The following is a 13732-nucleotide window of genomic DNA, read 5'->3' on the forward strand; positions in this document are numbered from 1 at the left end:
TGGCGGAGGAGTAGGAGACCTGGATTTCGTCTGGTCTCAGGAATTCAGCTGAATAGGGATCAAACCATTCTGAACACCTACGAACTCAACAGGAGATCGAAGAAAAGAATAGCAACAACTCTCTGAACAGAAAAGCGACCACTTTCTGGAAGGTAGGATGTACAGAGAAGTGAATCTGAGGTGATATTTGGGAGGATAGATGGTGGAGGAGGGGGCCTCCGACAGCCACTTCTGGCAAGTGATAGAGCCGCGGAGCACAAAATCGGAACTTTTAGAAGTCGGCTCCGCTGAGGGACGTCGCTCCAGTGGCTAAGTGGGGGGTGGAACCCTCGCGGGACAGAGTGGTCTCAGTACCCTCAGGGTCACAGAAAGAATGGGGGAGCCTGAGTGCGGCAGAGCTCCCGGGTATCAGAGCAGGGAAGCTGGCTGCAGAGACGGAGCCGATGCACAGGTTCTCAGCTCGGGGTGGCCGTAAACTGTGACCCGCGGCCCAGTCGGGCCACTGCTCCTCCAGCAGGGACCCAACAAGCGGCAGATCGGGGGAGACTCCCCTTCCTATCCCGGGAGGAGCGGCGTGGGAGGGCACTGCAGGGACCTGCTGGATTTGGAGACCCCACACTGAGTCGGGTGCCAGAGATAGAAATGCTCAGTCACAGGCCAGGTGAACATGGAGTGCGGCCAGAGACTGGGGAGACGGGAGTGATTGACTGCTTTTCTCCCGGGGTGCACTGAGGAGCGAGGCCCCGAGTTCTCGGCTCCTCCCAGGCAGAGATGGGGAGGACGCCATTTTCAGTCTCGTCCTCCAAAGCTGTACGGAAAGCTTGCAGGGAACAAAAGCTCCTGAGAGCAAACCCGAGCAGATTCCTTACCCTGGACCAGGCAAGGGTGGGGCAATTCCGCCTCTGACAAAGACATTTGGGAACCACGGCAACAGGCCCCTCCCCCAGAAGGTCAGCAAGAACAGCCAGCCAAGACCAAGTTTACCGATCAATGAGAACGGGAGAACTCCAGCGCTAGGGGAATACTGCACATAGAATTCATGGCTTTTTTTTTTACCATGATTCATTAGTCTTTCAAAGTTAATTTTTTTTGAAATGTTTTTTTTAATTTTTCTTTTTCCCTTTTTCAACCAACATCTTATCTATCCCTTTTTTAAAAAAACATTTCTATTTCATTTTTAGAGTCATATTCTATCCCTTCATAGTAGTTACCCTTATTGTTGGCAAATATATATAAGTTGTTCTCTCTTTAAAATTTTGAGATACAGTTTCTTCTAACATATCACAATATACCCTAAATCACTAGTGTATGGCTTTATTCTAGTCTCCTGCCTGATCAAATTCTCTCCTCTTTTTTTTTTTTCATTCCTTCTTTCTTTCTTTTTAATCCTCTTCCTTCTTTTTTCAAACACCTTACCAATTCCTTTTTTAAAATTTTTTATAATTTTCATCTTTACACTCATATACCATCCCTTCATCGTATCAACCCTTATTTTGTACATATATGTCTTTCTTTCTTTAAAATTTTAGGAGGCACTTTCTTCTAACAAACCAAAATACACCCAAAACCTACTGTGTGGCACTGATCTATGCACCAGCCTAATCATATTCGATCATATTCTGTTTTTTTTGTTTTGTTCTGTTTTTGTTTGTTTTTATCTTTTTCTTTTTTTTCTCTTTCTTTTCCTTTCTTTTCCCCTGCTTTCAAGTCTTTTCTGATTTATTTACAGTATATTTTCTGGGGATGATGTTAACCTGTTAGCATTTTGTTCTATCATTCTTCTATTCTCCTCTGGACAAAATGACAAGATGGAAAAATCACCTCAACAAAAAGAACAAGAGGTAGTACCATCTGCCAGGCAACTACTCAATACAGACATTAGTACAATGTCGGAGCTAGAGTTCAGAATGATGATTTTAAAGATACTAGCTGGGCTTGAAAAAAGCATGGAGGTTATTAGAGAAACCCTTTCTGGAGAAATAAAAGAACTAAAATCTAACCAAGTCGAAATCAAAAAGGCTATTAATGAGGTGCAATAAAAAATGGGGGCACTAACTGCTAGGATAAATGATGCAGAAGAGAGAATTAGTGATATAGAAGACCGAATGATGGAAAATAAAGAAGCTGAGGAAAAGAGAGATAAACAACTACTGGATCACGAGGCCAGAATTTGAGAAATAAGAGATACGATAAGACAAAACAACATTAGAATAATTGGGATCCCAGAAAAAGAAGAAAGAGAGAGAGGGGCAGAAGGTATATTGGAGCAAATAATAGCAGAGAACGTCCCTAATGTGGGGAAGGGAACAGGCATCAAAATCAAGGAGGCACAGAGAACCCCTCTCAAAATCAATAAAAATAGGTCAACACCCCGACATCTAATAGTAAAACTTACGAGTCTCAGAGACAAAGAGAAAATCTTGAAAGCAGCTCGGGAGAGGAGATATGTAACCTATAATGGTAGAAACATTAGATTGGCAACAGACCTATCCACAGAGACCTGGCAGGCCAGAAAGGACTGGCATTATATCTTCAGAGCACTAAACGAGAAAAATATGCAGCTGAGAACACTATATCCAGGTAGGCTGTCAGTGAAAATAGAAGGAGAGATAAAAAGCTTCCAGGACAAACAAGAATGAAAGGATTGGCAAACACAAAACCAGCCCTCCAAGAAATATTGAAAGGGGTCCTCTAAGCAAAGAGAGAGCCAAAAAGCAACATAGACCAGAAAGGAACACAGACAATATACAGTAAGTCATCTTACAGGCAATAAAATGGCACTAAATTCATATCTTTCAAAAGCTACCCTGAATGTAAATGGGCTAAATGCCCCAATCAAAAGACACAGGCTATCAGATTGGATTAAAAAACAAGAACCATCGATGTGCTGTCTGCAAGAGACTCATTTTAGACCCAAAGACACCCCCAGATTGAAAGTGAGGGGGTGGAAAACCATTTACCATGCCAATGGACACCAAAAGAAAGCTGGGGTGGCAATCCTTATATCAGACAAATTAGATTTTAAAACAAAGACTGTAAAAAGAGAGGAGGAAGGACATTATATTCTACTTAAAGAGTCTATCCAACAAGAAGATCTAACAATTGTACATATCTATGCCCCGAACATGGGAGCAGCCAATTATATAAGGCAATTAATAACAAAAGCAAAGAAACACATTGACAATACAATAATAGTGGGGGACTTTAACACCCCCCTGACTAAAATGGACAGATCATCTAAGCAAAAGATCAACAAGGAAATAAAGACTTTAAATGACACACTGGACCAAATGGATTTCACAGACATATTCAGAACATTCTAACGCAAAACAACGGAATACACATTCTTCTCTAGTGCCCATGGAACATTCTCCGGAATTGATCACATCCTAGGTCACAAATCAGGTCTCAACCGGTACCAAAAGATTGGGATTATTCCCTGCATATTTTCAGACCACAATGCTTTGAAACTAGAACTCAATCACAAGAGGAAAGTCGGAAAGAACTCAAATACATGGAGGCTAAAGAGCATCCTACTAAAGAATAAGTGGGTCAACCAGGAAATTAAAGAAGAATTAAAAAAATTCATGGAAACCAATGAAAATGAAAACACAACTGTTCCAAATCTTTGGGATGCAGCAAAGGCAGTCCTGAGAGGAAAGTATATAGCAATACAAGCCTTTCTCAAGAAACAAGAAAGGTCTCAAATACACAACCTAACCCTACACCTAAAGGAGCTAGAGAAAAAACAGCAACTAAAGCCTAAAACCAGCAGGAGAAGAGAAATAATAAAGATCAGAGCAGAAATCAATGAAATAGAAACCAAAAGCACAGTAGAACAGACCCACGAAACTAGGAGCTGGTTCTTTGAAAGAATTAACAAGATTGATAAACCCCTGGCCAGACTTATCCAAAAGGAAAGAGAAATGACCCAAATCAACAAAATCATGAATGAAAGAGGAGAGATCACAACCAACACCAAAGAAATACAAACAATTATAAGAACATATTATGAGCAAATATATGCCAGCATATTAAATAACCTGTAAGAAATGGGTGCATTCCTAGAGATGTATCAACTACCAAAATTAAACCAGGAAGAAATAGAAAACCTGAACAGCCCTATAACCACTAAGGAAATTGAAGCAGTCATCCAAAATCTCCCAACAAACAAAAGCCCAGGGCCAAATGGCTTCCCAGGGGAATTCTACCAAACATTTAAAGAAGAATTAATACCTATTCTCCTGAAACTGTTCCAAAAGATAGAAATGGAAGGAAAATTTCCAAACTCATTTTATGAGAGCACCATTACCTTGATCCCTAAACCAAAGACCCCATCAAAAAGGAGAATTACAGACCAATATCCTTGATGAACATGGATGCAAAAATTCTCACCAAAATACTAGCCAATCGGATTCAACAGTACATTAAAAGGATTATTCACCATGACCAAGTGGGATTTATCCCTGGGCTGCAAGGTTGATTCAACATCCGCCAATCAATCAACGTGATACAATATATTAACAAAAGAAAGAACAAGAATCATATGATCCTCTCAATAGATGCAGAAAAAGCATTTGACAAAGTACAGCATCCTTTCTTGATCAAAACTCTTCAGAGTATAGGGATAGAGGGTACATACCTCAATATCATAAAAGCCATCTATGAAAAACCTACAGTGAATATCATTCTCAGTGGGGAAAAGCTGAGAGCTTTCCCCCTAAGGTTAGGAACGCGGCAGGGATGTCCACTCTCACCACTGCTATTCAACATAGTGTTAGAAGTCCTAGCCACAGCAATCAGACAACAAAAAGAAATCAAAGGCATCCAAACCGGCAAAGAAGAAGTCAAATTCTCACTCTTTGCAGATGATATGATACTGTATGTGGAAAACCCAAAAGACTCCACCCCAAAACTGCTAGAACTCATTCAGGAATTCAGTAAAATGGAAGGATATCAAATCAATGCACAGAAATCAGTGGCATTCCTATACACCAGCAAGACAGAAGAAAGAGAAATGAAGGAGTCGATCCCATTTACAATTGCACCCAAACCATTGGATACCTAGGAATAAATCTAACCAAAGAGGCAAAGGATCTATACTCAGAAAACCATAAAATACTCATGAAAGAAATTGAAGAAGACATAAAGAAATGGAAAAACGTTCCATGTTCATGGATTGGAAGAACAAACATTGTGAAGATGTCAATGCTACCTAGAGCAATCTACACATTCAATGCAATCCCCATCAGAATACCATCCACTTTTTTCAAAGAAATGGAACAAATAATCCTAAAATTTGTATGGAACCAGAAGAGAGCCCGAATAACCAGAAGAATCTTGAAAAAGAAAAGCAAAGCTGGCGGCATCACAATTCCGGACTTCCAGCTCTATTACAAACCCGTCATCATCAAGACAGTATGGTACTGGCACAAAAACAGACACATAGATCAATGGAACAGAATCGAGAGCCCAGAAATGGACCCTCAACTCTATGGTCAGCTAATCTTCAACAAAGAAGGAAAGAATGTCCAATGGCAAAAAGACAGTCTCTTCAACAAATGGTGTTGGGAAAACTGGACAGCCACATGCAGGAGAATGAAACTGGACCATTTCCTTACACCACACACAAAAATAGACTCAAAATTGTTGAAACACCTAAATGTGAGAAAGGAGTCCATCCAAATCCTAAAGGAGAACACAGGCAGCAACCTCTTCGACCTCAGCCGCAGCACCTTCTTCCTAGTAACATTGCCAAAGGCAGGGGAAGCAAGGGCAAAAATGAACTATTGGGACTTCATCAAGTTAAAAAGCTTTTGCACAGCAAAAGAAACAGTCCACAAAACCAAAAGACAACCAACAGAATGGGAGAAGATATTTGCAAATGACATATCAGATGAAGGACTAGTATCCAAAATCTATAAAGAACTTCTTAAACTCAACACCCAAAGAACAAATGATCCAATCAAGAAATGGGCAGAAGAAATAAAGAGAAATTTTTCCAAAGAAGACATCCAAATGGCCAACAGACACATGAAAAAGTGCCCAACATCACTCAGCATCAGGAAAATCCAAATCAAAACCTCAATGAGATACCACCTCACACCAGTCAGAATGGCTAAAATTAACAAGTCAGGAAACGACAGATGTTGGCGGGGATGCGGAGAAAGGGGAACCCTCCTACACTGTTGGTGGGAATGCAAGCTGGTGCAACCTCTCTGGAAAACAGTATGGAGGTTTCTTAAAAAGTTGAAAATAGAGCTACCATACAATCCAGCAATTGCACTACTGGGTATTTACCCCAAAGATACAAATGTAGGGATCTGAAGGGGTATGTGCACCCCAATGTTTATAGCAGTAATGTCCACAATAGCCAAACTGTGGAAAGAGCCAAGATGTCCATCGACAGATGAATGGATAAAAAAGAGTGGTATATATATACAATGGAATATTATGCAGCCATCAAAAGGAACAAAATCTTGCCATTTGCAACGACATGGATAGAACTGGAGGGTATTATGATGAGCGAAATAATTCAGTCAGAGAAAGACATGTATCATATGACTTCACTGATATGAGGAATTCTTAATCTCAGGAACAAACTGAGGGTTGCTGGAGTGGTGGGGGGTGGGAGGGATGGGGTGGCTGGGTGATAGACATTGGGGAGGGTATGTGCTATGGTGAGTGCTGTGAATTGTGTAAGACTTGTACCTCTGAAACAAATAATACATTATATGTTAAAAAAATTAAAAAAGAAGAAGAAGATAGCAGGAGTGGAAGAATGAAGGGGGGAAATCGGAGGGGGAGATAAACCATGAGAGACTATGGACTCTGAGAAACAAACTGAGGGTTCTAGAGGGGAGGGGGTGTGGGGATGGGTTAGGCTGGTGATAGATATTAAAGAGGGCACGTTGTGCCAAAGAGAAAGAAAGAAAAAGAAAGAAAGAAAAAGAAAGAAAGAAAAAGAAAGAAAGAAAGAAAGAAAGAAAGAAAGAAAGAAAGAAAGAAAGAAAGAAAGAAAGAAAGAAAGAAAGAAAGAAAGAAAGAAAAAGAAAAAAGAAATAGCACAGGTTGGGGGGGTGGTGCCTAGGTGGCTCAGTTGGTTAAGCATCTGCCTTCGGCTCAGGTCATGATCCCAGGGTCCTGGGATCGAGCCCCCCAAAGTCTTCCTGTTCAGCGGGGAGTCTGCTTCTCCTTCTCCCCCTGCCCCTACCTCCCTCTCATGTTGTCTCTCTCTCTCAAATAAATAAAATCTTTTTTAAAAAAAGAAATAGTGCCCACTGCAATTCTATACAAAACTAATAAATCATTGAACCTTGAATCAAAAGCTAATGATGTACCATATGTTGGCTAATTGAAAATAATAATAATAATAGCACTTAAAAGAAATAGTACAAGTGGAATTTACATTTTGCATATGGAGTTGGACTAGGTGCATGGTTTTCAAAACTGTTTTAGCTGAGGAAACCTTCCTTCACACAAAGTGAAACCTACTGAGTAGTTAAAACAAATACGAGTGGTGATAATCTAACCGAAACGGGGTCCTGAAAAAATGCCTAGGAGCCCGGAGTGCTGTATTAGTTTATCTCTAAGGTCCCTTTCAAATTTGCCTCTCTATTTTTCTGCCTCTAACAACGTCAACAGCTGATGAAGATCAATGGATGAAAAGAAATAGAACATTTTTAATGAAAAGAAGCACGTATTTGCCCTCGGGTCAAAGAACATAAGACATGTTCCGCAGTAGAGTAGATCCTCCAAAGATGGCTGCCATCAATTCCTCCCTCCACTTCCTGTGTGCATTTGTTGTCCCCCAACGAGATGGTGAGTTAATTTCCCCTTCCTTGGCATCTAGGCTGGCCCCATGACTTTGGCCAGGAGAATGTGGCAGAAGTAACGTTCTGGGACTTCCAAGCGCAGGTCTTACAAGAACCCACAGTTTCTGCTTCCTTCCCTTTGCAACTTCCTTTACTGGAAACCGGCTGCCATGCTCTGAGGAAGCCCAAGAATCCATGAGGATGGGCCCATGAGGGAAATTGAGGGGCCCGGCTGAGCTCCGAGCCAGATGCCTGCACCAACTACTAGCCATGTAAGTGAGGCCATTTTGGACCTGGCAGCCATCCTAGTGACCCAGAAAAACCATTCGGTCAACCCACAGAATCATGAGCCCAACATATATAACCAGAGAGTGGTAAATAGCTCCAAAAAGTAATGACCATAGACGTGGCTGTCCTTCTTTACTCTTTCCCGTACCTACACCATGGGCTGCAGATGATGTGGTGCAATGTGACTTTTTGCCACTACTCTTTTAAGATGTGGAGCTTGTTTCCCCACATCTTCAATCTAGCTGGCCTATGATGTTCACTTGCCAATAGAATGCAGCAGAAATGATACGGTGCCAGTTCCATACTTAGACTTCTAGAGAGTTATTTGCTTCTGTTCATTCTTTGGGCTCCTTGCTTCTTCCATATGAACAAGCACTAGACTAGCCTAACGAAGAATGAAAGACAAAGTAGAAGAGAGATGGATTATCCCAGATGACTGCCCTGACTGTGAGGCAGCCCAGCTGAGATGAGTAAAGCTGACCCACAGCTGACCACAGACACGTAAAAAGCCCAAGAGAGACCCAAAGAACTGACCCGGCAGAGCCCAACCTAAACTATGAATGCACAGAATAGAAAGCCAAATAGATGGTGTTTGTTTCTAGCTACTGACTTTCAGGGTGATTTGTTACTCAGCAATAGCTAACTGCTCCAGATGGATCAGAAAAATCAGAGAGGACTTCAAATATCTCTCATTCCAAGCCAAGGGGATGTGATAAGGTCTTGATCACTCCATGCCTTACTTGATGGGGTCACCTTCCCTACAAATGAACATGGTAGCACTGCACCAGACTCAGGAAGATGGAGCCCTTGCATCTTGTGAGAATATTCTGGCTACAGTTTGGAGGATGGATTCAAGGGGACAAAACTGGAGGAAGGGAAAGCCCAGTGAGGAGTCTGATAAAATAACAGTGAAACCCAGACCAAGGATGGGGAAGAATGGAGAGATTTAAGACATATTTAGCAGGAAATTCCCCAAGATACGATGACTGTTTTAATATGGAGGTGGGGTGGGGGGTTGAGGGTAACTCTCAGGTCTTGAGTCAAATACAGTTTAGTAAAAGTTCTGAAGTTTGAGTCTGAGCTCTCCCCAGGACAGAGTTTCTCTACCTCAGAACTACTGGCATCTGGGACCAGATTATTTTTGGTTGTAGGGAAGCTGTTCCATGTATTGCAGGGTGTTTAGCAGCATCTCTGGCCTCTCCCCCACTGGATCACAGTAGCGCCCACAACCCTCCTTCCCCACCACCAGTTGTGACAATCAAAAATGTCTCCAGACATTGCCAATATTCCCTGGAAGGATATCACTCTAGGGAGAGAGCACTTCATCACTCTCAAGTACTGCCTGACCCACTGCTTGACTCATAGTAGGCCCTCAACAGGAATTCAAATCCTGCCTCTTCTACTGAACAGCTGTGTATCCTTGGGGAAGTTGCTTCAATGCTCTGAGCCTTAATTTTCTTATCCCCAAAGTGAATAACATAATCCCTACCTCACAGGATCATTAAGTAAGGTGGTTCTTAATTAATTAAGTAGGTAAATAAAGAAAAACAGGTCCTCTATACCTTCACAGATGGAGTTGTGAGAGATGAATCCAACCGGGCAGCTGCAATTGTAACTTCCCAAGGAGTTGATACACTCAGCATGCTCTGGGCAGACACCACTGGAGAGGCATTCATTGATGTCTGAGGAGCAGTGGAGGAGAGTGAGCAGACCAAAGATTGTGTGTCTAAGGTGAGGGACACATGTACCCAAGTTAAGTGGTCACTGTTCACCAAAGACCCATTCCTGAGAGCATTACCTGTGCAGGAGAAATGACCCGGATTTCCCATGACCCAGTCATTTCCGGTGGGAGAAGAGAAACCAGGGAAACAGCTGCATCTGTACCTCCCCATAAGGTTTCTGCAGACTGAGTTAGGACCACATGGTGGGGAGCTTTGAGAACATTCATCTATATCTGGACACAGAAAGAGTTGGAGTTACAAACTTGCCTCATCATGTGTAGCACGTCGTATTTTCAGAGATGGCAGAAATGATGTCTTCCATGCTGTATGCCCTTCATTCTATGGGAATTTGTATTCCTTCCAGCAAGCAGTGGGGTCTATATTCCCTCCCCTTGAATCTGAACATGCTGTGACTGCGAAGGTGGTGACACCAGGTCCTAAAGATACCATGCATTCCCTCCTTGTTCTCTTGGAACTCAGCCACCATACTGTGAGGAACAAGCCATGAAAACAGCAGCTCATATGGAGAAGAACCAAGACCTCCAGCCCACAGCCCTGGTGGAGCAGCCAGCCTAAGGCCAGCACCACCTCACCAGCCATGTGAGTGTGCTCTCTTTAAAGTGGATCCTCTAGCCCCCACTTGAGCCAACTCAGTTGACACTGCATGGAACAGAGACAAACCATACTCACCAAACTCAACCCAAATGACAGATACATTCATGAACAAAAAAATGATTGCCATTATTTTGATGTAGTAAGTTTGCAGGTGCTCTGCTACCCAGCAGTAGATAAAAAAGAACAATTTGCAAAGCCACGTAGAGCAATTTACTAATTGGAGGACCCATGAAATTGTGCAGTTGTGGTACCATGGGGTGGTCCAACCCAAGTCTCCTTCATCCCTGGTCTGCCAAGTCATCCTAAACTCTTGCTACATATTTGTCATGCAAATACAGCTTCAAGGCAAGTCTGTTATAGCTCTTCCCAGAAAACTGTGCCTCTCCTAGACAGAACTTGGGAGCTGCCCCTCTACATCAAGATCAGACCATAGGAATGTTCATTCCACTTTTATTTGAAGTAGTAAAACATTAGAGACAACCAATTAAGGCTGATTAAATCTGTAGTTGACATAAAGAATAAGGTAACATGTTCCTTCATTCAACAAGTATCTACTGAATACTCACAATATATCAGGCACCATAGGGGGGTCAAAGTCGTAAAGGGGATGAAATCCTTGCTGCAGTATCCATAATTTTCTGGATGCGGAATGTTGATTTCAACCCAAATTTGGAAACCAGAGCCCATCGGGACTACTGAAGCTTACCAAATAACCCATGAACTGTAACCCAAAGGTAAAGAAGGATTTGGGAGCACCCTGTGTACTGCAACAGTAGAAATGAATTATCTTATTCAGAGCCTAGCAAACTACAGCTCATGGGTCAAATCTAGTCCACCTCCTGTTTGTATAAATAAGGTTTTGTTGGAACAAAGCCACATCCATTCCTTCGTGTATCATCTATGGCTGCTTTTGCACTAAAACTGGAGTATTAAGTAGTCATGAGAGAGATCATACGGCTTGCAACCTCCAAAATATTTACTCTCTGGCCCCTTGCATAAAATAGTTTGCTGACCCTGGTATTATTAAGAGGCACAGTCAGATCTTGACTGTCAAGGGGAGAATTGGCATCTAAATATAAGAAATACAGACAAAGAACTTTGCTCATTCTGGGGATTACTTCAATTTATATTACTTATATCACTTGTACTGTGCCTAGCACACTGCATACACATGACTGCATTTAATTTTCCCAACTACCCTTTAAGGTAGGTACTCTTATACACTCATTCTACAGATGGAAACATTGAGGCTTAGAGAGAGTAAATACGTTTCCCCAACACCTCACAACTAGGTGACGTGATTCAGAAACTGCTGTTAGAGTCAGAAAGATGTGGGTTTGGAGGCCAGTTCAACCGCAAGACCATGAATGAGTCATTCCAGTGCCCCAAGCAGTTTCCTCATCTGTATAGTGGAGATCATCATGATGCCTGCACTCAGTTTAATGTAAAAATGCATAGAAAGCCCTTCACAGGGGACCTGGTACTCAGTGAATGTTAGAAATTCCTGTTTTCTGCATGGAGAGACAACCAAAAGGAGATTTCCCAAAATGAAATCAGTGGTTATTTTTGGATATTGACAAATAACATGGTTTTTACTTTTATTTTCATTCTAATGTTAGCTCTGAATCGTTGGAATGTTGAGTGAGCAAGAATCATTGTCATTATAGAAAAAAAGAAAACAATGGTGTACTATATGTTGGCTAACTGAATTTAAATTAAAAAATTTTTTAAGAAAAGAAAAAGAAAGAAAAGAAGGATAAGGGAGAGGGAGGGGGAGAAAAATGTTCGGGAAAAGAAAAAGTACCTACATCCACTACCCAGCCAGCTTCCACCTGATTTTCCTACAATATGCTGGAGGGTTTTGAGGGGGTGTGTACTTACCTTCGCATGTCACTCCTGGGTCCCTGAACTGCGTCAGTCCGTTGCTGGACAGAAATCCTCGTTTGCAAGTGCAGTAGTAACTATGCAAAGTGTTGGTGCAGGTTGCGTAAGCTGGGCACATGGTGGTATCCAGACACTCATTCACATCTGGGCAGCACAGAGGGAAGAGGTCAAGTTAGAGCCCCAGTGTGGGCTTCAAAGACAGCCAGCATGAGAATATGAAGGGGACTGTTGTGGGCTGAACTGTGCCCCCCCCAAAAAATATGCTGAAACCCTAAACCCTGGTCCCTGAGAATGCAAACTTATTGGGAAATAGGGTCTTTGTAAATGTAATTAAGACTTCAGTGAAGGGGGTGCCTGGGTGGTTCAGTCAGTTTAGCGTCTGCCTTCAGCTTGGGTCGTGATCCCAGGGTCCTAGGATGGAGTCCCGCAACCTGCTCCCTGCTGGGTGGGAAGTCTGCTTCTCCCTCTCTCCCTCTGCCCCTCCCACCTGCTCGTGCTTTCTCTCTCTCTCTCTCTCTCTCTTTGTCTCTCTTTGTCTCTCTCTCTCTTTCTCTCTCTCTCTCACTCGCTCGCTCTCTCTCAAATTTAAAAAAAAGAGACCTCAGTGAGGATGAGATCCTACTGGAGTAGGATGGTCCTTTAATCTGATATGATTGACGTCCTTATAAGAAGAGGCGAAGAGGCACAGAGACAGGCTCAGGGAGAACACCATGGGGGCGACAGAGGCAGAGACTGGAGTGATGTGCCTACAAACCAAGGAACACCAAGGACTGCCAGCCACACCAGAACAAATTCTCGCTTAGAGCCTTCGGAGAAAGCATGGCCCTGCAGACACCTTGATTTCAGATTTCTGGCCCCCAGAACAGTGAGAGAATAGATTTCTGTTCTTTTAAGCCTCCTGGTTTGTGGCAACTGGTTATAACAGCCCTGAGAAACTGTTCAGTGCTGTCAAGTGGGAGCATCAGCACTACCTGGGAACTTGATGGAAAGGCAACATCTCAGGCCCCACCCCAGAACTGATAAATCAGAATCTGCATTTTAGCAAGACGCACACCCTTGTGTGACCTGTGTGCACAGGAAAGTGTTAGATGCACTGACATGGACACTTGCTAATGCAAGTGTGGTCCTCAGACCAACAGCATCTGCCTCACCTGGGTCCCAGATCTGGGAAAAGCAGATGCTAATTCTGCAGGTCTAGGAAGGGGCCTGATATTCTGCATTTCTCACAAGCCCCTGAATGATGCTGATGCTGCTGGTCCATGGCCCACACCATGAGCATCAGAACTCTAGACACAAGAGTCTGAGACTCAACATTTCAGCCTTTGGAGCACAGAAGACCCAGGTTAAAGCTCCAGCAGCAAACCTCCAAGGAGAGAACAGCAGCTATTCCCCCAGACCCATCTCTCCTGC

General features: G+C 42.8%; 1 protein-coding gene across 1 annotated transcript in view; it reads right to left on the reverse strand.

The window, feature by feature from the left end:
* The window catches only part of ADGRE1 (adhesion G protein-coupled receptor E1), a 74013-nt gene that overhangs the window by 43900 nt on the left and 16381 nt on the right, over positions 1-13732 (reverse strand). Inside the window, exons 3-5 of the mRNA XM_028126209.2 lie at positions 12320-12466; positions 9901-10056; positions 9665-9784 (exon numbers count right to left, since the gene is read on the reverse strand). Of these exons, the coding sequence (XP_027982010.1) occupies positions 9665-9784; positions 9901-10056; positions 12320-12466 (423 nt within the window). The remainder of the gene's footprint in view (positions 1-9664; positions 9785-9900; positions 10057-12319; positions 12467-13732) is intronic.

Source organism: Eumetopias jubatus, unplaced genomic scaffold (assembly GCF_037043125.1).
Source record: "Eumetopias jubatus isolate StellerSeaLion01/CBP00866 unplaced genomic scaffold, mEumJub1_p1.0 scaffold_1, whole genome shotgun sequence".
Classification (NCBI taxonomy): domain Eukaryota; kingdom Metazoa; phylum Chordata; class Mammalia; order Carnivora; family Otariidae; genus Eumetopias; species Eumetopias jubatus.